General features: G+C 38.2%; 1 protein-coding gene across 3 annotated transcripts; it reads right to left on the reverse strand.

Annotated features, from left to right (window-relative positions):
• Positions 1–3178: 3178 nt before the first annotated feature.
• On the reverse strand, positions 3179–23576 carry LOC114922142 (nectin-4-like). Of its 3 annotated transcripts, XM_065962317.1 has the most exons (9): positions 23382–23574; positions 19644–19982; positions 18481–18783; positions 16476–16569; positions 12510–12664; positions 10327–10423; positions 10094–10205; positions 9692–9745; positions 3179–8782 (listed from the first exon to the last, which is right to left on the reverse strand). In XM_065962317.1, exons 1-8 carry the CDS (start codon positions 23425–23427, stop codon positions 9734–9736), a joined length of 1158 nt encoding a protein of 385 aa, XP_065818389.1. In that variant the 5' UTR covers positions 23428–23574; the 3' UTR covers positions 3179–8782; positions 9692–9733. The 3 variants fall into 3 exon arrangements, with proteins under 3 accessions (XP_065818389.1, XP_065818388.1, XP_029138747.2); XM_065962316.1 differs by lacking the exon at positions 9692–9745 and having other exon boundaries at positions 3179–9664; positions 10146–10205; positions 23382–23576; XM_029282914.2 differs by having other exon boundaries at positions 3179–9745; positions 23382–23573.
• Positions 23577–24737: the final 1161 nt, after the last annotated feature.

The following is a 24737-nucleotide window of genomic DNA, read 5'->3' on the forward strand; positions in this document are numbered from 1 at the left end:
TACAACTCACCCTCAGCAATGCCAAACGGCACCGTGAGGGACAGATGGAAGGAGCTACGGTAACCCAGGAGGTACAGAAACCGCAAAGTGCCAAAAAGGTCATTCTCAAAGGAAACATAAATTTGATAAAATAACAGTAAATATACATAACTCGTTAAGATAAAATTCACAAATACTTAAAAGAAATAAATTATAAATGAAATCTCAAGTATAAATTGTAAACTGTACTCAAAAATAAAGTGCATTTTAACTCTGTTACATCTATACAGTAACTTGTTTTTAATAATGACAAAATAGTTGGTGTAACATCATTAACAATGTTTGCAAGTGTTCATGATGTGGAGTTTATTAGTTTTGTATTTTGTGTATTTCAGAGTTTAGATTTATTGTTCTGTTTCATTATGTCATTTCTTATATTATGCTTGTGTTTCTCTTTGTTCTAGTGTGTATTGTTACATTCTTCTCTGTGTGTCTTTAGTGTTTCCTCATTTATTTGGAAGTTAAAATACCAGTATACCAGTACAAGTAGAGCACGTGACAAAAAGGGATCCTGCTGCTTTTAGGGGGGATTGGAATTTCCACTATCCATGTTCCATGAATTATTTCACCTTTAACGCAGTCCCTCTTGTGGTCAGGTGTGGAACAGCAACTATCTTTTCTTTTTTTTCCTTTTATTATTATTATTATTATTGTCATACCAATACATACATTTAAAAAACAAGTCGATCCAAAGTTCTTTTTATCAAATTTAAAGGGCAATAGAATCAGAATCAGAATTGTTTTTTATTTCCAAGTACATTTACACATACAAGGAATTTGTCTTGGTGTATTGGTGCAAAAGGGTTAGCCACAAGAACCACAATAAAATAGAACAAAACATTTAAGAAGAGTTCATAATTCTGAAAAAATAGAGTAGGCCTAGAGTAGTAATGTAAAAAAAAAATTAAATTAGATAATAAGATGATATGATGGGATTTAGAAATTACATTCCTGCTACAGGGCCCTCTAATAAAAGGCAAAGGCATGCCAAAAAAATGTTCTGATTTCAAAGAAGTAGGGTTGCAAATGTGTTCCCTTTAAGAGGTGAAAACTGAGGGCATCAATTTGCCTGCTGAAAAGTTGTTTTTTTATATATAAATTGTATATATATATATATATATATATATATATATATATATATATATCATAAAAATGTGTTCTGTCATTATTCCATTCGAGCAGCTCTCTGGTTACTCAGTTTTAATTTGAACTCAATGCAAAATATTGAAGTCGAGTCCCTTCAAGTGTTCATCATCTTGTATTCCACACAGCTTTGGGGCAGATTCAGAGGCACCTGCAGCGGAAAAATATGGAAATAAACTCACAGGACAAAATGTTTGAGAGATTTTAGAGCACACTAGTTTGAGTAAAGTTCTTCTGACCTCTCCTCCTCCAAACGGGACTTGAACCACGGCATAGATCAGGGTTCTGCTGCAGGTTAAGTCCTGGTTTGAGGCCCAGCTCTTGCTTTCCCTGTACGGATTTATAACCAATAATATTACTCCATGGCACATTTCAACTGTCTCCAATACATTGTTAGGAAAGTCTTAGAATCTTTACTGAACTAATTCATAAATGTGACAATGTGACACATTTTGAACTCTTCTTGATCAAATGTAAAAGGGAGATTATCTGCCAAATGTACTTAAAGAAAGAAAAGAAACATCTAGGCTATTATGTAAAACAGAATGGGTATCGGGTAAATTATATTTATCATTGATTAATCTGCTTTTTTAATTTATTTTTTTCATGGATTGATAGCCCTTTAGAGACAATGAGATTTTAGCAAATACCCCGAAAAACATCAACTTAAGAACCCTCAAGTTGACACATTCAAATATCCTGTTGTATTAAAAAAAAATTGCAACGAGCTCAGACTATAGCAACACATGGTGCAGGTGTGAGATGGTCACTGTAAGCCAAGATGAACTAAAGCTTGTTTATTTGGCAGAAATTGTCACACAGTCAAGTTATAACTTACATGCAGAGATAAACAGCTGGAGGGATGCCACATAGAAGGAATCCAATCCCAGCTGTGAGTATGTATAGGAAATACCCCGATGACTTCTCCTCTGTGTAAAATCAGATGTGAATGACTTTATGTTGCAGGTCATCAGAGCTTACACATTCATTATGACTTTTATTTAAGTGAGGAGACCAGCTTTGAGCTCTACTTACCTTCAGGTTTGTCAGACACGGTTAAATTCCACCGATAAGTCGTTGACCCTGAAGATTCAGTTAAATGACATGTATATAGTCCTTCATCATCTTCCTGAGCATTAGAAATAATCAGCTTTGAGGATAGATCTATTGTCAGTCTGTCAGAGGTGAAATTTGAAACAGTCACATTTCCTTTCATTGAATGAGAAAAACGAAATCTGCCTTTGCTCCAGTTGATTTGTTTTGTATTTTCTCTTGATGTGTTGCAAATAAAAATGACAGAGCCTCCCCTGGACACCTCTTCATCCGTGTGGACGACTTTTTGATCCGCTTAAATCAAAGAATGAAAAAACAATTAATACATATGCAACAGATACAAAACTTAGCCTTGAGAAAAGCATGCATTGCAAAAAACACAAAAGTTGTACTCTACCTGCAAAGACCCCGTGCATAAATAATAAGGAGAGCAGAGCTGCTTGGTTTGGATGAAACATGATGACCATAAGCCAGAGAAAAAGACAGACTGACAGTTCATCACCAATAAATATTTCTGTGAAAGAGTCGGGCGAAGAGGAAGTGGGTTGTTGTTTTGAAGGAAATGATGTGTCACGTCAGCTGTGAACCACAGAGGTCATGGCTAACGTCTTTCAATAGTGTGAGAATGTGAAAAGTTCTCAAAGTTTATGAGATTAAAAAAGTGAAATCATAGCTTTGTTAAATGACCTGGTGCATTTACCAAGAGGAGCAGACAGCTTCTAGAATTATTTAGTGTTTTAATGAGTGAAAGAAATTATGTTTTTTTTTAAAGGAAACACTTCTGTGACCTAACATTTACAAATGCCCCCCCCCCCCCTCTCTCTCTCTCTCTCTCTCTCTCTCTCTCTCTAAAGAGATCCTCAACATGTTTTATTGCTAAAACAAAATCGAGTCAGGCACATGGATCATCATTTTTTCATCAAAATGTGAGTCAGGTCGGGGGTCAATTCAATCAATCAATTTTTATTTGTATAGCTTCGACTCATAACAAGTGTTATCTTGAGACACTTTACAAAAAGCAGGTAAAAGACCTTACTCATTGTTATGTTACAAAGATCCGGTCTATCCATCATGAGCACTTTAGCAAAGCAGCAAAAGTTACAGTGGAAAGAAAAAACGTTCTTATTAAAAGGCAGAAATCTTCAGACCGGATCTCCAGCTCATGATGAAACAGCCTTCACAGGTCTAGACTGCGCCGGGCTTGGAAAGGGAAAGGGGGAGAGATGGGATAAGATGCAGGAAGAGGGATAGGGAGCAAGGGGGTCGGGGGTTTCAACATTTTCTTGATAAAAAAATTCTATTACTATAAAAATAATATTATTGAGAACAAGGTCTTAAGTTTCCAATTTTCAAAAAAAATACTGTACTTCAATTTTTTCACGTTCAAAGGCGGCTGCTGAACCTGAATCTGCTGAAAATTTGAGTCAGGTCGTTGCTCAACATTTTTACACCAAAATTTGAGGGGGGGGGGGGGGGGGGGGTAAAATCATTTTGTCATCAAAACAAAAACATCTGACACAAATTGTCATGAAAACACGTCGAGCTGACCTGACTCAAATTTTCAGCAGATTCAGATTCAGGTTCAGCAGCCGCCTTTGAAAGTGAAAAAATTTGAAGTCTGGTATTTTTGTTGACAATTGGAAACTTAAGACTTTGTTCTCAATAATATGATTTTAATAGGAAAGTTGTTTTTCTCATAAATGTAGATATTTTACAACAAAACCCAGTTTTAACCACTGGAGGAATTATTTAAAATTCTAGAGTAAGTCAATGTAACATGAAAAAAAGACTTTCAAAAGCTTTCAATAAGATAAGATAATCCTTTACTCATATCGGAGAAATGTTCAGTGTTACAGCAGCAAAGAGCAAGGATAGCCAACAAAAAGAAACACAAGAAAAACCTATTATCAAATACATTTAACTTTTTTATACACAAAACAAATTAACTATACACACCAACCTGAAAAGATGAAGCTCATGTATCACAAACATGAATTCAATCTGCTAAACTCAAAGTACAACTCCATTGATGTCACTCAAGTAGCACTCGAGAATCAGTTTTGCAGAAGAAGACACCTGAGCATCAGTGACCTCCTGATTATTCTGAACCATCCAGACCGCTCAGGTGGTCTGGGACAGGTCTGCTCTCTGTCCCCAGAGTCAGAACCAAACATGGAGAAGCAGCGTTCAGTTTCTATGCTCCTTATATCTGGAACAAACTCCCAGAAAACTCTCAGCTCTTTTAAATCCAGGTTGAAGACTCACCTGTTTACAGCCTTTCATTAAACAGCTTTAATAAGATTTTAAACTTTAACTCTGCTCTGTAACTTTTAACTCTTTTTATATTTTTACTTTTTTTAATTTCAATTAATTTCATTTGAATTATTTTTATTTGAACATATTTTCAGATTTAATAATTTCAGTGATTTTTTAAATGTTCTATTTTAATGTTTCTTTTCTTTCCTCTGTCATGATGCTTTTTGATGTCTTGTGTGAATCACTTTGAATTACCTTGTTGTTGAAATGTGCTACATAAATAAACTCACCTTGCCTTAGGTTTGAAGCTGCTTAGAGACCTAGGAGGCCAGAAACTGCAGGAAGCGACCAAAGCTGCAGAGAGAAACAGCCAATGGCTATGGATGAAGATGCAAGACCTCTGCTGGGACCCAAAGTAGCAGTCCAGGTTGACATATAGGGGATGTTTTCTGGGACACCAGAGGGCGCTGTTGAGCCCTCCTGAGACGTCGTCAGCTCAACAACAAAAACACTGAGGAAGGAGAGTGCCCACTTGAAAACCCCTCTGTGTCTACATTCATCAGCAGGGTACTCTCTCTTACTAGGTGCTTGCACATGAAGGTTTTTTTTTTTTCTTTTGCTTCTCATCCAAAACATACATGAACACTTTTGATGGTAGTGTTTTGAATTGTTCACATCAGTGTGTATTGTTTTGGTTAAATGAATCAGTTTAGAGAAGAGGGGACATGGTTTTTAGCTTTGTTTCACTTTGTAAGACATTTGTAGAGTTTTCACAAAGTAGTTCACTCTTTTTTTTGTCTCTGAGGTGTTGAGAAATTGGGTGACAGTTTATGGAAATGTGTTTAAAAGTTTGGGGATAACTGCACTTTGAGATAGCCCTGTTGTAATTCAGTTATTTCACTTTGTTATATTTTGTGCTTTCAGTTATTTACGGCTCTTTTTATTTGAACGTCTCTCATTGTGTACCTGTTTATGTACTCAACCTGAGGAGTATGACTGGAAATGTCCTGATTTTTAAAGGGCCTGTCTCTACCTGGATTATAGAAAAAAAATGCAATAACTTGATCATTAAATAACTTGATTACACTTGCCAAGTATTTTTTTACAGAAATTTAAATTATTTAAGCTTATCTCAAGATTAACAAATTTCATAGATAGATATCTTGTTACCCTATATTAGATAGATAAGTCAATATTTGATTCATCCCCTCTGTGGGGGAAATTCAGAATTTTTAAATTAAGTTATTTGACTTCCTAAATACTTTGAGATGTATAAGATCTTTTTATGTCTTACACCTTATGTATGCCTTAGTATTTCACTTAATCTAAACCTAAACAAAAGTTGAAATATAATTGCATTATTGTTAATATTTCTTTCTTAATTAATTTAATTGATGAATTTATTGTTTTTGGCTTTCTTGTCCTTTTTATTTTATAGTTGTTGTGTCATATTGGCCTTTAGATTCCCTGTCTGAAACGCAGGGTTGGGAAGTAACGGATTACATGTAACGGCGTTACGTATTTAAAATACAAAATAAGAATAACTGTATTCCGTTATAGTTACAGTTTAAATTGGTGTATTCTGAATACAGTTACTTTCTCAAAAAAGGATTACTTATAGGGATTACTTTACGGCACTACACGCAGGTAGCAGGTGGCTCTATGTGCGCAGGTACGCTGCAAGTCAATGCGCGAGAGCACTTTCCACACAATGACAATGGCAGAGGATGAGACAAACGACCAGGAGGAGGACAAAAATGTATTTTTGCCATGGAAATTCAGAGAACATTTTACCTACAAACCTGGTAAAGAAGGCCGCAACATCACAGTGTTTCCATCTTTCAAATGACAGAAAAATAAATGGCATGCTTTTATTTTTTAATTTGATTCAATATTCTAATTGTTAAGAAAGATAAACAACGTGATTAAACTACAGTCTGTTGTTGCCATCTAGCCAAACAAAACTGAACATTCACAGCCTCTGAATTCTATAGAATTTCAACATTGACATTTATGTCATCCTATTTCTCTCTTTTCACCAACATTACATTTTAAACTGGGGATTTCCTTTTTCTCGGGTTGCGCGTCTCTCCCCCAGCTCGCCCCCTCCGGTGCGCTCCTCTCCATAATGCGCTCGTCTCCTCCCTCTAAAGCTGCTGCTACTCCGTAGGACGCTTGGATTAGGGGACCTCACCACTGTTTGTACCCCCGTCTTCGATACCTTTTTCCAGGGCATTTATGTCCGATCAGACACAGCGCTGGCCAGCTGTCTGCTGCGCAACAACAGGGAGTGTAGAGCGTCCGGTCCACAGAGGACACAGCTCACACCTCCTGCTCAATGTATGACACTTCATTCTTAAGATGAAGAAAAGAGAGGCCCTGTTTAACGCCGAGGTTTTCTTATAACCAAAAGTTTCTTTGTAATATTCAGATTTATCTTCTATAACTCGAAAGTATTGTGCGTTTATTTGCCTCTCTCACTGATACCTATTTTGCGCTTGCAGTCATCTGGCTTTCTGTCCAAACTCTCCGTGATGTAAACCAGTAGAACACGCAAAAACCTAACTTAAATAGCTCCGCCTCCACAAGGTTTGCACCTGGTGTCATTCACGCAAATTTTCTTAGTAGATCTCCCGCAAAACGCCCACCAACCAAACGTGCAAACTTTTGGAGTGAACGCGCAATTTAGTACTCTTTACTTGGGAGCTCAGTAAATCTGGTCCTGAGAGTTTAACAAGTGGCAAAATGAATGATGGAGGAAAGCACATTTGGCAGAATTAAAAACAATCCACTCTCGGTGGACCTCTTCTGTTGTACATGCCAGCAGCCTACTATTTAGTCCATTAATGTATTGGCACCACGAGGTTGCAGGACAAAATTGACCACATTTGTGTTTTGTGTACTTGCATAACTTTTTCTCTGAAGACAGTAATTAGATCGTTCTCCAAAGCATGTGTTAACTAAATTCACTGTTCCAGATAAACAGATAAACTATTGGCTAATAACAGTGGTAACATCATCGAACGGCACAATTGGCAAATGGTGCATTCAGGGTGTCAGGCACATCGGAAAAACGATGCCCGAGTTGTAAAATGCACATGAACACCTGCTCAAGTTGGAACAACAAGTCGGAAACTCGGAAAAGAAGGAGGTGCTCGTCTTGCCGACTTGACGTCAGAATCGTCATCAATCGTCATCACCCCCTTGCTCCCTATCCCTCTTCCTGCATTTTATCCCATCTCTCCCCCTATCCCTTTCCAAGCCCGGCGCAGTCTAGGCCTGTGAAGGCTGTTTCATCATGAGCCGGGGATCCAGCTGAAGATTTCTGCCTTTTAATAAGAAGGTTTTTTCTTACCACTGTAACTTTTGCTGCTTTGCTAAAGTGCTCATGATGGATAGACCGGGTCTTTGTAATATAGCAGAAATACAGAAATACAGCCCATTTAACAAGTCATTCATTCCTGTCTCACAACGAAGAAGGGACTTTTGTTTCCTTCAGCCCAGCTTCCTGTCAGGTGCTGTTTCCATTGATTCAGTCATGAAGACAAGCTTTGGTCTCTTTCTTTGCCCTCACTGTGGGTATTTGTTTTGTGGTAAAAAAAAGGTGTCATAGTCCAACCCATGAAGAAAAACGATCCCTAGCTAACCACAGATAAGGGATGGTATGTGAGGAAGACACACAAATGAACGACATGGGATTGAAGAATTTGTGATGTTTTTCTACAAGCTTTAATAAATTAACAGTTCAAATAAAATGCTAAATAAAGCGAACAGATAACCATAGAGCAGGAAGTGAAATGTTTTACCGCTAAAAAAGAAAAAACAAAAAGTGTCTTACAGCAAAGTGTGGTTAAAGCATCATTGGTTATCTAGATTTAACTTTCCAAAAAGAATAACAATAAAATGCACAGCAGAACAAAGTAAGATAAAATAAGGCTTAGTGCATGAAGGGAAAATGTAGAAAACATCATCAGTAAAAAAAGATAAGCAAGGCTTTACAGGACTTTAATAAAAAAAAACACACTGCAGCTATCAGTCTAAAAGAACACTCTACTGATTACACATTGATGATAGCTTATTGTCATCAAAACATGTTACAATGTAACAATTTACTTAGCAGACACAAGACATACATCAGAGAGTAAGTACAAAACTAATCCATTCATACACCGCCACTGAAGCAGCAGGAGCAATGCGGGGTTAAGTGTCTTGCCCAAGGACACATCGGACATGTTGCACAGCTGGGGATCGAACCCTCGACCTTCCGGTTGAGAGGTGATGACTCTACAAACTGAGCCACAGCCGCCCCCATAACATAACATAACATAACATAACATAATGAATAACTGCATTTTGTTATCACAGTTACGATCTTAAATAGCCATGGAAAGATAAAAAAAAAACATCTTCACACAAATCGGTACCCATTTCAGCCACCAGGGGGTAGTAGTCAAATTGAACACAAAATGAAAGCTCCTCTTAGCAGCTTTGTAACTGAAGTGCTAATGACCTGTAAACAACATAATTTAGGTGCTTGAATGTGTATTTCAGTTGTTTAACTCTGTGAAAAGTCACAGCAGCAGACTGATAGCCTGACTACAAAATGCTGGGTAAGGCTTGTTAGTGCTTCAACTTTTCCTGTAAGGATCACCTCGTTTATAGGCACTACTTAGATTGGCACAAAGACACAAAAACAAATCTCAAAATCTTCTTTCCTACTTTCCTTTCAAAACCTGTTCTGTTCTGTGTGCATGTACACATGCTTCATACTCATTTGCTGTGACCAGCAGTTAATACTGTTGGTGGGAAAACAGAGTACCTTCCTGGTGGCTGACGGTTAAAGCCACAGGCCTTCATGTTTAAAAACTGGTGACAGTTAAACGGTTTCCTTCCTTTTTGACTTCTTCCAATTTTGCCTTGTTAGTTCTACATCAACATTGTAGCTGACTTTCATATTTTGGTGACTCTTCAGAAAAGCTCTTAACCTTCAGGTTCATTTTTGACATTCTTTTTTTGATAATACTACTAGCTGTTCAGTTGTAATATTTGGAAACAATAACTTTAAATATCTGAATTGAGAAATTGGCTATTTTTAAAACCAATGTCAATGACATCAACAAAATGTAAAGCACCAGGAATACTGCCTATTTTCACTAACGGCTGCGTCAGGAATGAATAGTGTTGGAAGTCTGCAAATCACCTTCAGTCCAGCTGTGATCCTCTTCTGTTGCTTCGACTGATTTCAAAGCTCTCCCTGAGGAAGAGAAGGCAAAAACATTTCATTAAAACTTGATTTATTTCCACTCAGTCTGCAAATAGTCTTTTTTTAATTTTATATAAATCTTGGAATAACTTGAAAAAGGAAACCCATTGGGAGTTCTTAGGTTGTTAAGTCACTACATTGGAAAAGGCCTTTTTGTGATGCATTCAGGAGCTTCTGTCTCTCAGGTCAAACTGCACTGGTTGAAAACAGACAGCAGCAGGTATATGCAGGTGAAGATGTTGGAGGTGTTAGTGCAACATGAAGCTGATGATGTCATCGTCACATGACCAATGGAATTTCACCTTTCCCTGAATACCTACCATGTAACAAATGTCTTACCTCTGTTTCCCCTCCATCTTCTTCTACTCTGTCATGGCCTTCAGGTGAGCTGGAAGTCGTTGGAACCTTTTGCCTCTTGCCTCGTGTGCCGCCTTCTTCCCGTAGTATGAATCTACAAGGTAATAAAAAAAGTAAAAGTTAGTAGTCACAGTATGTAACCGTATAAGCTTTTATATTTAATAGTAGAATTGAATAGTTCACTGTAGTGTTTGAGATACTTTCATATTTCGTACCTTGCAATTTCCATACGTTTATAGAAGCAACACAAGACAGCAGCAACAACGAGGACGAGCAGAAGAACAAAGAGGGTCCAACTGGCAGTGCAGGATCCTGTAGAGAGACAGGACAGAGGAGAACATGAAGAAGTAACAGGAAGTACAGATTTGCACGACCAGTTAATTTAATCCAATGCAGTCCAGTACTGAATGGACTGTTACTGCACCCTTAGGTGACCTGTGAGGTCCATTCATTTATGTAAAAGAGCTGTTCACCTCCTTACACTGGCTCCCAGTTACTGCTCGCATCAAATTTAAAACTCTGCTGCTCGATTACAAAACAGCGACAAAAACGTCTCCTCCTTACTTTAACTCTCTGATCCAGGTCTACACTCCCCCCCCCCCCCCCCCCCACTACGCTCTTCCAATGAAAGGCGTCTGATCCAACCTTCACAACAGGGTCCTAAGACGCTGACTAGACTCTTCTCCTCTGTCGCCCCCCGGTGGTGGAATGAACTTCCAAACTCCATGTGATCTGCAGAGTCCCTCTGCACCTTTAAGAAAAAGCTAAAGACCCAGCTCTTTCATGAATACCTACTAACTTAATGATGATGGTCTCCATATTATTGATGATGATGATGGTAATGACGATGGTTTTTGTTTGATAACGATGACTTATAAGATGGTTTCTATACTGATTAGAGCTCTCAAGAACTGCCCTCAATGTTGTGCTTTGCCTCTGGTCACTTCCTGTCAGCACCTGTGTGTCCAATCAGACTCAAAGCTGATCGTTTGCTCTTACTCACATTGTTCCCTTTTTTCTAGATCCTTGCTTGTGTTGTTCTTACTCTCTGATGTACGTCGCTTTGGATAAAAGAGTCTGATAAGTGAATTGTAGAATGTATCTGTTTATTAGATACATATCTGGAATTTCTAGATTTGCTAGCTCTGGCTTCTCGTTTTGTTTATTGTCTTTGTTTTTTCTTTACAAGACTCAGTAGGCTGTGAAACTGAATTGCCCTTCTGGGATTAATAAAGTTGTCTGAATCTGAATTAGTACAACTGGCCTGCAGTGAATCACACTTTGAAGCTCATTAAATGTCTCAGCTCCTTTTCCTTCAGCACTAAGATCAGATCCAGACAGATCAGGTAACACTGGGAGCTTCAGGCAGAAAAAACAAAAAACTACCCAGCTCAGTTATGTTAACAATTTGCTGACAGCTGCCATCCAGCCAGGCATTAAATCAGCTGCTAATGGTTAATGACTAAATAGCATTCTGTGAATAACATACTAAACATAACAAGTTATCTTTATTGTGGGATGTCAGCGTTTTTAACACTCTGATACTTTAACAAAGTGTTTTTAAATGATACTGATCCCTGTTGGTTTCAGGTTTGATAGTATCTTCAGTACAGATGCCCTAAAAGACAACAGATCTACAGTAACAGTTATATTTTCAATCACACAGCTGCTGCAAAACTCAAGAGAGAACAGCTGTGAAACAAGCTTCATCCTCACATGTTGGAATGTTTGACCATAATAGGTCAATTGTTTTGCAAACATGAGCTGGTGTTCACTGTCGGTTATTAAAGCCTTTTTTTTCAAAGGGCGGCTCAGAGAGGGAGGCTAAAGCAACTTTAAAGGCATTCCTGTGCCATGTGCAGGAGCTATTGTTGCGTAACCAGGGTATCCTGGACCCTCTTCTTACAGTTGGACACAGCTGAAATATCTACACACATCAATCAAACTTTATTTATATAGCACTTTTCAGACAAATTAAATTGCAGTTCAAAGTGCTTTACAAGAGTGCAGAAAAGTTATTGACGAAAAAGTAGTTTATAAAATCACTGACAGACTAATATATATATAAAAACAATACATAAAAGCAATAAGATATTAAAATTAGTACATAGGAGAGGAATATTTAAAATTGTAGTAGGATTAAAAAAGACAAAACAATAATGTTAAGATTTGAATTTATATAAAGCGCTATATAAAAGCCAGACTGAATAAATGAGTTTTCAGACTGCGTTTAAAAATCTCAATATTCTCGGCATGGAGGAGTCTCAGAGGAATCCTAATCAAGTATATCCAGCATTTCAACTCTCACCATGTCCTTAAGGATTCCACGGGAACAACGTGCTATAATAAACTCATTTGGCTGCTGAAATAACTGGAGGCGAGTCAAAAGGGATCTCACCTGAGGTGAAATGCACACGGAGGTAAGCACGTTTACTCCCATACGAGTTCGACGCCTCGCACTGGTAGAGGCCGTTCAGCTCGGAGGTGATGCTCAGAAACTGCAGCGTTGAACCATCAACTCGGACCCCGGACTGAGGCCACGACCGGTCAGATCTGAAAGTTAGAACAATGCTGAGCTTAACAAAGACTTCCAGCCCCAAAAACCAAAAAGGGTCACCATCTGTCGAAAGTTTTGCAAAGACATGAAATCAAATACAAACTATTTAATCCTTTCTAAAGGCATAGATAGAAAGATAGAATCTTTATTATCATTGTATACAAGGACACAAGAAAACTTTGTTAGCAGCAATCCTATACAGCAGCGTTTACAAAAACAAAAATATATTTGTGGTAATATGAAGACAAATATGTTTGTGAAAAGTGGCCAGAGTGGCCAACTGCTGTTCAGTGAATGAATAATAATAATAATAATAATAATAATAATAATAATAATAATAACAATAACAATAATAATAATAATGATAATAATAATAATAATAACAATAATAATAATGATAATAATAATAATAATAATAATAATAATAATAATAATAACAATAATAATAATAACAATAACAATAATAATAATAATAATAATAATTATTATTATAATTATAATTATAATAATAAATAGACAGTTGTGGTGACTGAAAGAATATACACAGTTATTATTGTGCAGTGACTGATTAGGTAAAGAAATATATATATAGATATAGTGCAGATAAGTGAAGTTATAGTGCAGTGAAAGAGTATATAGGCTGGGAGCTCACCACTATGCAAACTCAACAAATGCTTTACATGCTCCAGTAGATGCATTTGATCTCTCCCATACGGACACCGATGAGACTTTTCATTAAGAGCAAAAAATGGCTGCTACTGATGAAGAACCTTCTGAATCATGAAAGTGTCATATGAACTTGATGATAGCTCCCTTAACCCTCAGGCATCAGATTAATTTACGACCCTCTTAAGTCACTAAGGACAAAAATGTCCACTTCCAAAAAACTGATATAAAATAGAACAGATTGATATTTTTTCTACTTTTTTCTGCATACATCTCTTAATAATGGATGGATAATCTTTGACATATCCAAGACTGATTTTTAAAAAATCCCCCAGCCACCAAATATTTGTTACATAGAAAATAACTAATTTTTGTGGGTTTTTTCATAAATAACAACAGTGACATCAAGTAATCAAACTGGCATTTAAAGGGTTAAATTCTTTAAAATGATTGAATGTTTGGTAGTTTTGAGCAGGGCTGAAGTTGTTTAAGAGATTTATGCAGAAAAAAGTAGAAAAGTATTCTATTTTTATAGCAGTTTTTTGGAAGTGGACATTTTTGTCCATAGTGACATAAGAGGGTAGTTAACATGTTTCTCAGTGTTCTATTGATCTATTTACAGTAGAACGATCGGCATTCTATCACTACTAGAAAGACCATAGCGGTCATTTTGACTGTTTACGAATTATTTGCATATCATTTCAATAATCAGTATCAAATATAAGAATAAATGGATCTGTAATGTTGTGAAAGGTAATAAACTTAAGGACACAAACATTAAATTCTAATGAATTTGAAATTTGAGTAGTTTATCGACAACCACGGAAACAGCAGCCGGCGTTTTTTGCAAATGGGAATGATCTCTGTATCATTCTCAGGTTCAATCTCAGAGCCGGTGTCAGATGAAGAGAGACCAGGAGACATCACTTTCTGTATCCGAACCTGCACCTCCATCAGACTCTGCCTCATCAAGGCTCTGGAGCCTCTGTGGCAGCAATCCTCCTCCTTCCTGACATTTCATTCTATTCTGTTCTAAATCAGATCCTAATTTACTCTATTCTGCCTTTTCAATGTTGATTCATTCAAATGTATCTCTCCTATTCTTTCTATATGGTTTTAGGCGGGTAAGCTTTCTTTCCTCCTTGGCTCGAGCGTTATAAACAATAGTTGATAGACAACAGCGATGTGCACCTTCAAGTAGTGGTGGGCGATATAACGATCTTAGATCGTGAAGGACTTTAACATGCTGACGATCTGCCAAAGCAGAGAGATCGTAGAACCGGGCTGATGTGTTTATTCTCTCATGCTGCAGTTTATGCTGCGACACAGACACATCTCCCCCCCCCCCCCCCCCTCTTCTGCTCCGCAGCAGTGAAAACGAAACTTAAAAGTAAAGTCCGTAAAAACAACTCCATCTCGGGTTTATGCAACTGTTCTGATATTTTTCCAAACCGACACGCTGTGAGCAACAGTTAACGATTATCTGCATAGTGTGCACAGTTAAGATTAGTCTACATCTACAGACAGCGACACAGAGAGACGTTAACAGTCAGAGACAGACAGGGCGGAGCTCAGACAGACAGTGAGGGGAGATATAACCCCGGTGTTTCAAATGTTGCTGTCGGTGTTTTCCGCTCTCTCTTGGTTTTTAAAGTTACTATCATCCTCTCCACCTGAAGCTCACCTGTTGTGATGACTGAACCTATAGGGATTACACTAAATGACGTTACAAAGCAGCAGGCAGGTAAAAGTGAGTAACCATGGTGACTGTCTGTCTATCAATCAACGATGTCCCGCCCCCTCTATGAATTAAACTCTTCTGTCAGTAAAACTTACTTTGATCATGTGTCACAGAATGAACACATTCTGTATTATGTTTGATTATATATAAACTAAACTAAAGTTAGTTCAATGATGTCATAAAAAACAACAAAGTCTGCAGAGCCTGTATGAAGCTCCAGCTGGAGGAACTCTGCAGGGCTAAAACAGAACAGAAACACAAGAACTTGAAGTCTACGAAGTCTATGTTTTTAAGTGAATGCATCACTGTGTGAAAATGTTCCTGATGAACATAAAAAGAGGACACATAACTAAATCATCATTTCAAAGTGGTGAGGAAAACCTTCAAATTGTGCATAAATATTGATCAAATTGAGGGAAAGACATTTCTGTTGCTAAAGATGTTCTGGGTGAGAGACCTCCAGACCTCCTACAAAGATGTTTTTCAAACAGATTAAACTTGTCTGTGCAGTTTTTGTGCATTTAAAAAACATTATACAGGGAAATAAGTTTGGTTGAACTGGTCAGCAACTTACAAATTTGTCTAAACAGTATAGATAAAATGATAAAAAAAAAGTGATAAAATCATGATCGTGATTTTGCCCAAAAAAAAATCGTGATATGATATTTTTCCCATATCGCCCACCTCTATCTTCAAGAGTGGGAAAAAGTAGGGAATACCGAAATGATACACTGGCTATAATGCATGCAGTCAATATGCCCGCTATGGACTTTCAAGGTAGAAATACTCAAAACTCTTTTGTGTTTTGTGTTTTTGATAAAATAACAATGCTAGAATAAAATATAGACACATTTAGGAAAAGTCATGGTCCTGTAGTTACATAGGTTTTATTTTAAGTAAGTTATTACATTGCAAAATTAAAAAACAGTCAAAATGACTGCCTTGGTCTTTCTAGTGTTAAAACGGTTGGTAGAACTGTGGCAGAAGCAGGTAGAGGACCAGCATGCACCTGGGTGGGCCTATGGTTTTTTACCAGAGCATGAGAGGCAGCAGGAGACATGATTATCTTTGTTCTTTTGTTTCCTTTCTTTTGAACCAAATAAACTGCAGATCTCTTGGATTTATTTTGCCTGCTTACATCTCATTCCCATGGTGCATCAGTGCTCATTTGATTATGTTTGATATCAGTTTTCTTTTTTTGGACAAATAGCCACTACAATCTTATTTATGCTTCACAAACAAGACAAACCAATCCAACTGATTTGGGTACTGAGCACGAGTGATTCACCGTTAAACAAATTCTGTAAGCGTCTGAAATGCTTCCAAAGTTAAAAAACAGAAATAATAATGTTATTTTAAAAATGTTTTGCTCTGGAATCAGATTATTTAAATGTCTGTACCTCGTCCAAGTAAAGCTCGCAGCTGGATATGCCTCTGTGAGACATTCAAAGGAGTGTGCCGACCTTTCAGTGATATTCACTTCCAGAGGAGGAGCTGCAACAAACAGGAAGACAGAATGAGGTGTGTTATTACTCTCTCTAAAACGTGAATTATATATACACACACACACAGATCATCTTTGGATCCTATTCAGCTGGGATGATTAAAACTTGTGAGAGCAGGACACCACACTCTACATCAGCAGTAAGTAAAAAAAAATGTTGTTGTTCAGATCGAGGCTGTTGTTTGTCAGGACGATGAGAACTTAAGGTCAAACATTCCCACTGGAAGGTTAAATAAAGCCTGAAAACAGATAAATGAACGTGTAACCAGAACCTGCAGATAATGCTGTGACTTTTTGTTATTAGTTAGGTGGAGCATTTCAGTATGTGTCACATGAGGGCTTCTGGGGGAATTCCATCAGAAACAAGAGACGTAACTGTTCCTGCAGACTGAGAGGAAGAAACAAAATCCGTACAAAGCAAAGTTTTGTTACCTACGCTATTTAGATGATGTCAAATTGGCTGAAATCTCATTTCTAATTTTTTTTTTCTCGATTAAAAAAAATAAATCCCAAAAAGCCATTACTATCAGTTTATATCGGCCTTGTTGACAAATAATCTAACTCAATAGTCCTTTTAAGGGCCGCTGGTGGCGCAGTGGTTAGTGCGCACGTCCCATGTATGGAGGCTGTGGTCCTCCAAGCGGGTGGCCCAGGTTCAAATCCCAGCTGTGGCTCCCTTCCCTACCCTCTCTCTCCCCAATTTCTGACTCCATCCACTGTCCTATCTCTCAAATAAAGGCCCAAAAAGCCCCAAAATAAACCTTAAAAAAAAAGAAAAATAGTCCTTTAAAAATTATTTCATCAAAATAAATGAAAAATAAATTTCATCGTACTTGATTTCTAAACATTTTTGGAGAGAAGCCCACTGTGAAAAGAAAATCCCCTCAATCTGGCCAATGGATTAAGAAACAGGCCTGATGATACGTTCACATGATATGAGACTGGCTGTCTGTGACTTTCATGCTTTGGTTATTAAATTATGTTTTAGGTCAGCTGATTCAGGCTCCCGTGATGCAGTTAATAGCCAAAAGCAACAACAGTAAGTGTGTGACCCTCCTACTGTATCTGCAACCTTTATCACTGTTTCCAAAGACCAGGAGAGGACTCCCATGATTTAATATAAACTCAATACATATGAGTTTAATTTAGTAAAATCAATCAATCTTTATTTGTATAGCGCCAAGACACTTTAAAAAGAGCGGGTAAAAGACCCAAAATGATCAGGATGCAACTCCCAAAAAACTGATTTGTTTATGTTTATGTGTTACTCAAATGTGCCCTGATGTCATCGTTTCCCAGTTAAGAGCAAGTTAAAGCAAATCAAACTTTATTATTACAGCTGATTGATGTGAGTATGTGGAAAAACATATCAGGGGCGTGTCTGAGTGAAAATATTTGGAAAACATTTCACAGACTTGTTGAAGGTCGCTTATATTGTACAAGTATGAATGATATGAAATATATCCACATCAAAGATTCTCCTTTGTGAAAAAAAATAAAATCAACCCTGCGGTCGTGCAAAACCAAAGAAACAACTTTAGAAGAAGCAGGAATATTTACATGGCATTTTCCCTTTTTTTTTTTTTTTTTTAGTAAAAATCTCTCTTTTGGAAATAAATGTTTACAAAGACCATCCTGCAAAATTTAAAGAAGTGAATCTTATGAGCATCACATGTCAGGCTATTTGAAAAACAAAAACAAAAAGTTAGCTAAGCCATTGGTCACTGGTGAAGGCTCGTCTTACACAACGATGAAAACCAAAAAAAGAAGAGGATGACGAGGAGGAATAAAACATGACCAGTGTCCATTCACTCACAGAAGCTTCAAAAATGTTCTGAAAAACACAGTTCATTAACCACAGATAAAACAACTGATGTAGGAGAGTGTATTTATATACCCACAGTGGATATGTATGGTGGAGGTCAGGGTTTCTTCTCTCTCTAGAGCAGGACTGGTGATGACACACTGGACTGAACGATCGTTGAGTTCTCTGGTAGGCACTCCAAACAGCCAGCTGACTGTGGTAGTCGTACCGTTAGCATGAAGGCTGGAGTTGGTTGACGGCCTCACTTTCTCTCCCAGAGTACCAGTGAGCCACCTCACCTCTGCAGGAGGTTTGGAACCAGCAGCCGTGCAGGTAATAAGAGGGACCTCGTCGTTACCCAAAGCAGGATGAGCATCCTTCAGGCTTGTGACCGGAGGCACTAAGAGAGCGACAGTCAACAACAAAGTTAACACACACACTCTTAAAGGGACACTTCACCCATTAGCATTAATCTTTGTATCATTAGAAACCTGGTAGTATTTTTGAATGGTCGTGCATCCCGCCCTCATTTTCCCCCGAGATGTAAACTCTTTGTATTTCTGAGTCTGAAAAGGAGCTTCCAGTGATGCAAAATGACGATTTTTGCATCATTGGAAGCTGTTGCAGTTAGCGTGGTGAAACTACAATGCTAGTTCCTCATATTTTCGACCACTGAAGCTACAGACCAATCACAGATCAGTGGGTGGGAACTCACTCCCAGAATCGAAACTTAACGTCCGTCATATTGCTTGGAAGCTATGCTAACAGGCTCTATGGAGAAAGCTGATAATGGAGAAAAAATAGAAATATAACGCAAGACAGCTGCTGGCCACCGGGGCCGCCGCGACCGTCTCGCGGCTATATTGCTGGACGCCTGTCGGCGGCAGGGAGGACGAGGAGCCGGGCCGGCTGGAGCTGGGGCGGACTGGTAGTGTTGGTGCTCTCACTGTTTGTCTATGACCACAGACATAGAGTCTGTTTTCTGACAGGAATTTACAAGATCAATTCTGAAAGAAATCTCGGAATCAGTTGAGGAAACGGTCTCATGTGTTTAAGTAAATATGTCTGTAAATGTTTTTATTAATATATATTTTACTGCTATACTGTATATTTTGTAACAATGGAATTTCCCTCTGGGATTAATAAAGTATTTCTGATTCTGAAATAGAGGACATGTTTCAACGGGTGAAGTATCCCTTTAAGATGTTCATGACTCACACATACAAACACAACATGAGCAGCATTTTGAATGTATCATACCATGAACTTTAAGAGGTATCGCTGTCTCATGGATCCCGCTGGGGAACAAAGTGAACACACATGTGTAGGTGCCTTCATCCATCAGTGTGACATTCGATAACTGGAGAGTACCATTTTTATCTGTAAAACTCCCAATGAACCTAAACCGATCATCATGGCCATTGATATAGTTTGGTCCGTCGGACGAGATTGTATAGAAATTGTCCGTCCGAGGTTTTCCTCTGGTCAATCTCTGCCATGAAATCTGTGTGAGGGTCTCTGTGGTACCAATGAGTTTACAGGGGAGGACAGCTGCTCCTCCCTGCACCATTGTCGTTCTTCCTCCAATGACCTCCAGAGCTGTAAAGATGCACAAGATAAATGTTCACTGGAATAGAAATAACAGAATTTTTCTTCTTTTGAAAGCCTTGTTCTTAGTCTTTCACATCCAGTCTCAAGAACCTTTCAGCCAGTTCTAGTTGTTGTAGTTTACCGCCCTCCTGGCCTATATTCTGAATTTCTATCAGATTTAGTCCTTAGCAGTAAAAGACTAGTTGTTGTAGGTGACTTCAATATGTGGATGTTGATATTGATAGCCTTAGCACAGCTTTCATGTCATTATTAGACTCTATTGGTTTCACCCAGAGTGTAAACAAACCTACTCATCGTTTCAACCACACCCTGGATCTTGTTTTAGCTTATGGCATTGAAATCCAAAACCTTACAGTTTTCCTAGAAAATTCTCTTCTATCAGACCATTTCCTTATTACTTTCGACTTTGTCCGACCAGAATTATCTCTGCTTAATAAAAATGTGCTCTCTAGAAGTTTGTCTGATAGTGCTGTAGCTAGATTTAAGGAAGCTATTTCAGCTGCTTTTGATTCAGTACCGTGTTTCAACCCAGTTGGAAACTCTTATGATAGCTTTAGTCCCTCTCAGCTAGATCAGTTTGTTGATAGTGCAGTGGAACCACTGAGAGTTACTCTGGATTCGATTGCTCCCCTAAAACAGAAGGTTATCAAACGGCAGAGAATAGCTCCATGGTTCAACTCAGAAACCTGTACTCTAAAACAATCGTTGCAAAATTTTGAAAGAATATGGCGCTCGACCAAAACGGTAGAATCTCGTTTATTCTGGCAGGATAGTCATAGAAGATATATGAAGGCTCTACATCACGCTCGAGCTGCCTACTACTCCTCTCTAATCGAAGCAAACAAAAGCAATCCTAGATACCTTTTCAGCACTGTAGCCAGGCTGACAGAGAGTCATAGCTCCATTGAGCCTTGTATTCATTTAGCCCTCAGCAGTAATGATTTCCTGAGCTTATTCAACAAACAAAATTCTAGACATCAGAGACAAAATTAACCTCAAGTAACCTCCTGCCCTTACCTGGTGCGAATACGTCTGATACGGCAGAGACAGTTCCAGGACCAGATATTAGTCTAGACTGTTTTTCTCCAATCGACCTTTCAGAGCTAAATTCAATTATTTCTGCGTCGAAACCATCAACCTGTCTTTTGGACCCAATCCCAACCAAGCTGTTTAAGGAAGTCTTTCCCTTAGTTAGCAACTCTATATTAGATATGATCAATATGTCTTTGCTGGCAGGCTATGTACCACAGTCATTTAAAGTAGCGGTAATCAAACCTCTACTCAAAAAACCTACTCTAGATTCACAAACTCAAGCTAACTATAGGCCTATATCCAACCTTCCTTTTATCTCAAAGATCCTGGAGAAGGTGGTAGCTAATCAGCTGTGTGACTTTCTCCATGACAACTGTTTATTTGAGGAGTTTCAGTCAGGATTTAGAGTCCGCCATAGCACTGAGACTGCACTAGTTAAAGTTACAAATGATCTACTTCTAGCTTCAGACAGGGGACTTCTCTCTGCGCTCGTCTTGTTAGATCTTAGTGCTGCTTTTGACACCATTGACCATCAGATCCTATTATACAGACTAGAACATTCACTTGGAATTACAGGGACTGCTTTAAGTTGGTTTGAATCTTACTTATCAGGCCGATCTCAGTTTGTACATGTTAATGATAAGTACTCTATGCACACTAAAGTTTGCCATGGAGTGCCACAAGGTTCAGTGCTTGGACCAATTCTCTTTACATTATATATGCTTCCTCTGGGAAATATTATGAGGAAACACTCCACACAGTTTCATTGTTATGCAGATGATACTCAGCTTTATGTATCAATGAAGCCCGATGGCACCAGTCAGTTATGTCAGCTAGAAACGTGCCTTAAGGACGTTAGGACCTGGATGACCAGAAATTTTTTGCTACTTAACTCAGACAAGACTGAAGTTATTGTGCTAGGCCCTAAGAACCTCAGAGAGACTTTTTCTAGTGATTTGACTGTCCTTAATGACATCAGCCTGCACCACTGTTCTAGCACCACTGTTAGGAATTTAGGAGTTCTATTTGATCAAGATATGTCTTTTAGCTCTCACATCAGGCAAATTTCAAGAACAGCCTATTTTCACCTCCGTAATATATCCAAGATCAGGAATATCCTGTCACAAAATGATGCAGAAAAACTAGTTCATGCATTTGTTACCTCCAGATTGGATTATTGTAATTCTCTTTTGTCAGGGTGCTCTGGTAAGTCTCTAAAGACTCTTCAACTGGTCCAGAACGCTGCAGCTCGTGTACTGACCAGAACTAGGAAAAGGGACCACATTACTCCTGTGTTGGCTTCTCTGCACTGGCTCTCTATACAGTCTAGAATAGAATTCAAGATCCTTCTTCTCACTTACAAAGCTCTAAATGGCCAGGCACCATCTTATCTTAAGGAGCTACTACTGCCCCTCGAGAACATTACGGTCCCAGAATGCAGGCCTGCTAGTGGTACCTACAGTCTCTAAGTGTACTATGGGGGGTAAAGCCTTCAGATATCGGGCTCCTCTCCTCTGGAACCGCCTTCCAGACACAGTCTGTATTTTTAAGAATAGACTTAAAACTTTCCTTTTTGATAAATCTTATAGTTAGGGCTGGTGCTGGTGTAGACCAGCTCTTAGTTTTGCTGCTATAGGCTTAGACTACTGGGGGAACTGGCACCTTGAGCTATCCTCTCTCTCTCTCTCTCTCTATCTCTCTCTTTCTACAGTATATCATATTACTGCATGTATCTACCTGTAAATCTCAGTCACTAACCACCTACTTTCCTGAGAGCTCTTGAGCTCTCTTAGGCTCCTCAAGATCGTTGGTTGGCGGCCTGCCAGAACAACCCCCACCCCCCATTATACATTTTATACAAATAAAAAATGATTGATTGATTGAAATAATTAAAGAAAATACAAAAAAACACATGTATTTCTTTTGTGTCCATAAGAGAAAGGTACAAAGTAGCCTACAAACCTCATGGTGGGCCTTTAGTTTATTTAGGTCTGCATTAACAATTCCCCACAAAATAGATACCAGCTTTTAAATCATATCAAAATTACTAATAAAAACATTTTGAGGATTAGTAGGCTATAAAGGGAACATTTGTGTCTGAATTTATAATTTGCCGTCTGAAAGGTTGAAGGATGAAGTTAAACTTATTATAAGTAGGATAACAGAAATATGTTTTACAAGATCTCTTTTTAAAGAAAAGGTTTTACACACAGTCAACTCTTTCGAGGTTTTTAATAATTCAGTTCTGTATACATTTCTGTTAGTGGCCTAATAAGTTATCTATTTACCATGAAATGGCCTAGAAAACGGTAACACCGTGACAGGTACTTTCTCATTAGAACTGAGCCAACATACCGTTTGTGACTGTGGGAACCATCAACGTTAACACCAGTAAAAGCATAGTGGTGCTCCTTAAACCCAAACACAGGCCTATCCATAGTTTACGTCCAAATTATTCATATCCATCCATCCATGTGTGCAGCTTCTTTATACCAGCATCTTTCCTCTGCTCCGAGACAAAACAGGAGGACGAGACGAAACCAGACACTCACGGGATGCGTTCAGGAGGACTCGGAATTTACACGATCCAAGTAATCTTTCAGTCCCTTTTTTGGGTTGTTCATACATTCAATACATTTACAGAAAAACTTTTCTACATTCACACATGATCTACAAATACTGTTAATAAAACAAAGGTCTTTTAGAGCTCTTGTGACTGACTTTGAAAGTGCTGTTGTTACATAGAAGAGATGTTCACTATCCAAAGAGCTACATTTCCTTTAGTATTTTAGTGACCTCTTACTGCATTATATTCTCTCTGGGCTATTTGCATCTGTATCTGTTGTTTTTGTATTAAACTATACAGTTACATGTTTTAGTATTCCTGTAGTGAGGCTGTCCCAACCAGTTGATTTCATTATAAAGCATTTACCGTATTGGTCCGAATATAAGACAGCCTTTTTCCCCATCGAAATAGGTCTGAAAAAGTCGGGTCGTCTTATATTCGGGGTCTAGTATTCAGAGCGCAGCTCTAATTGTTCACCTGTCCCTTTAAATATCAACACACATGACGCGCTCTGGGAGGAGCAGGGGAGTGATGTGGCAGAGTGTGTGTGTGTGTGTGTGTGTGTGTGTGTGTGTGTGTGTGTGTGTGTGTGTGTGTGTGTGTGTGTGTGTGTGTGTGTGTGTGTGTGTGTGAGTGTGTGTGTGTGTGTGTGTGTGTGTGTGTGTGAGGAATAGGAGACATCGGAGGAGAAGTTTGGCAAGCTTTAGTTTAGCGGTAGTTTAGTTAAAAACGTTGCCTGTATTTCTTCTGTTATTTCAAAATGTTAAAAACATGTTGATAATATTGTTTGATTGTTAATCGATTTTAATGTTGAATCATACTGTTCATAGTTCGCCCTTGTGAAACACTTTGTTTTGAAAAGTGCCGTAGGCCTATACCGATAAATACGGTAAGTTAATTATTATTATAATTATTAATACAACAGGTGTTTAATTCAATGTGTTTTTAATATTGTTATTTTCAAATAAAATGAAGTTCTTTAAAAAAAATTCTTTATAAAAACAAGATCTGGTCTGCAAATCTTTTTTTTCTATAATGAGTGTAGAAAAACGGGGGTCGTCTGATAATCAGGGTCGTCTTATAATCGGACCAACACGGTATTTGGGACAACACACATTTTTTTTTCAAATGTCTATACAGTAACT

Source organism: Labrus bergylta, chromosome 13 (genome assembly GCF_963930695.1).
Source record: "Labrus bergylta chromosome 13, fLabBer1.1, whole genome shotgun sequence".
Taxonomy (NCBI): domain Eukaryota; kingdom Metazoa; phylum Chordata; class Actinopteri; order Labriformes; family Labridae; genus Labrus; species Labrus bergylta.

Coding starts and splice junctions, on each gene's coding strand:
- LOC114922142 (XM_065962316.1), bottom strand. CDS start 23,427: ATGCTTTTACTGGTGTTAACGTTGATGGTTCCCACAGTCACAAACG. Junction 18,784..19,643: donor GATACCTCTTAAAGTTCATG/GTATGATACATT, acceptor TCGCTCTCTTAG/TGCCTCCGGTCACAAGCCTG. Junction 16,570..18,480: donor CTCCACCATACATATCCACT/GTGGGTATATAA, acceptor TGTTTGTTGCAG/CTCCTCCTCTGGAAGTGAAT.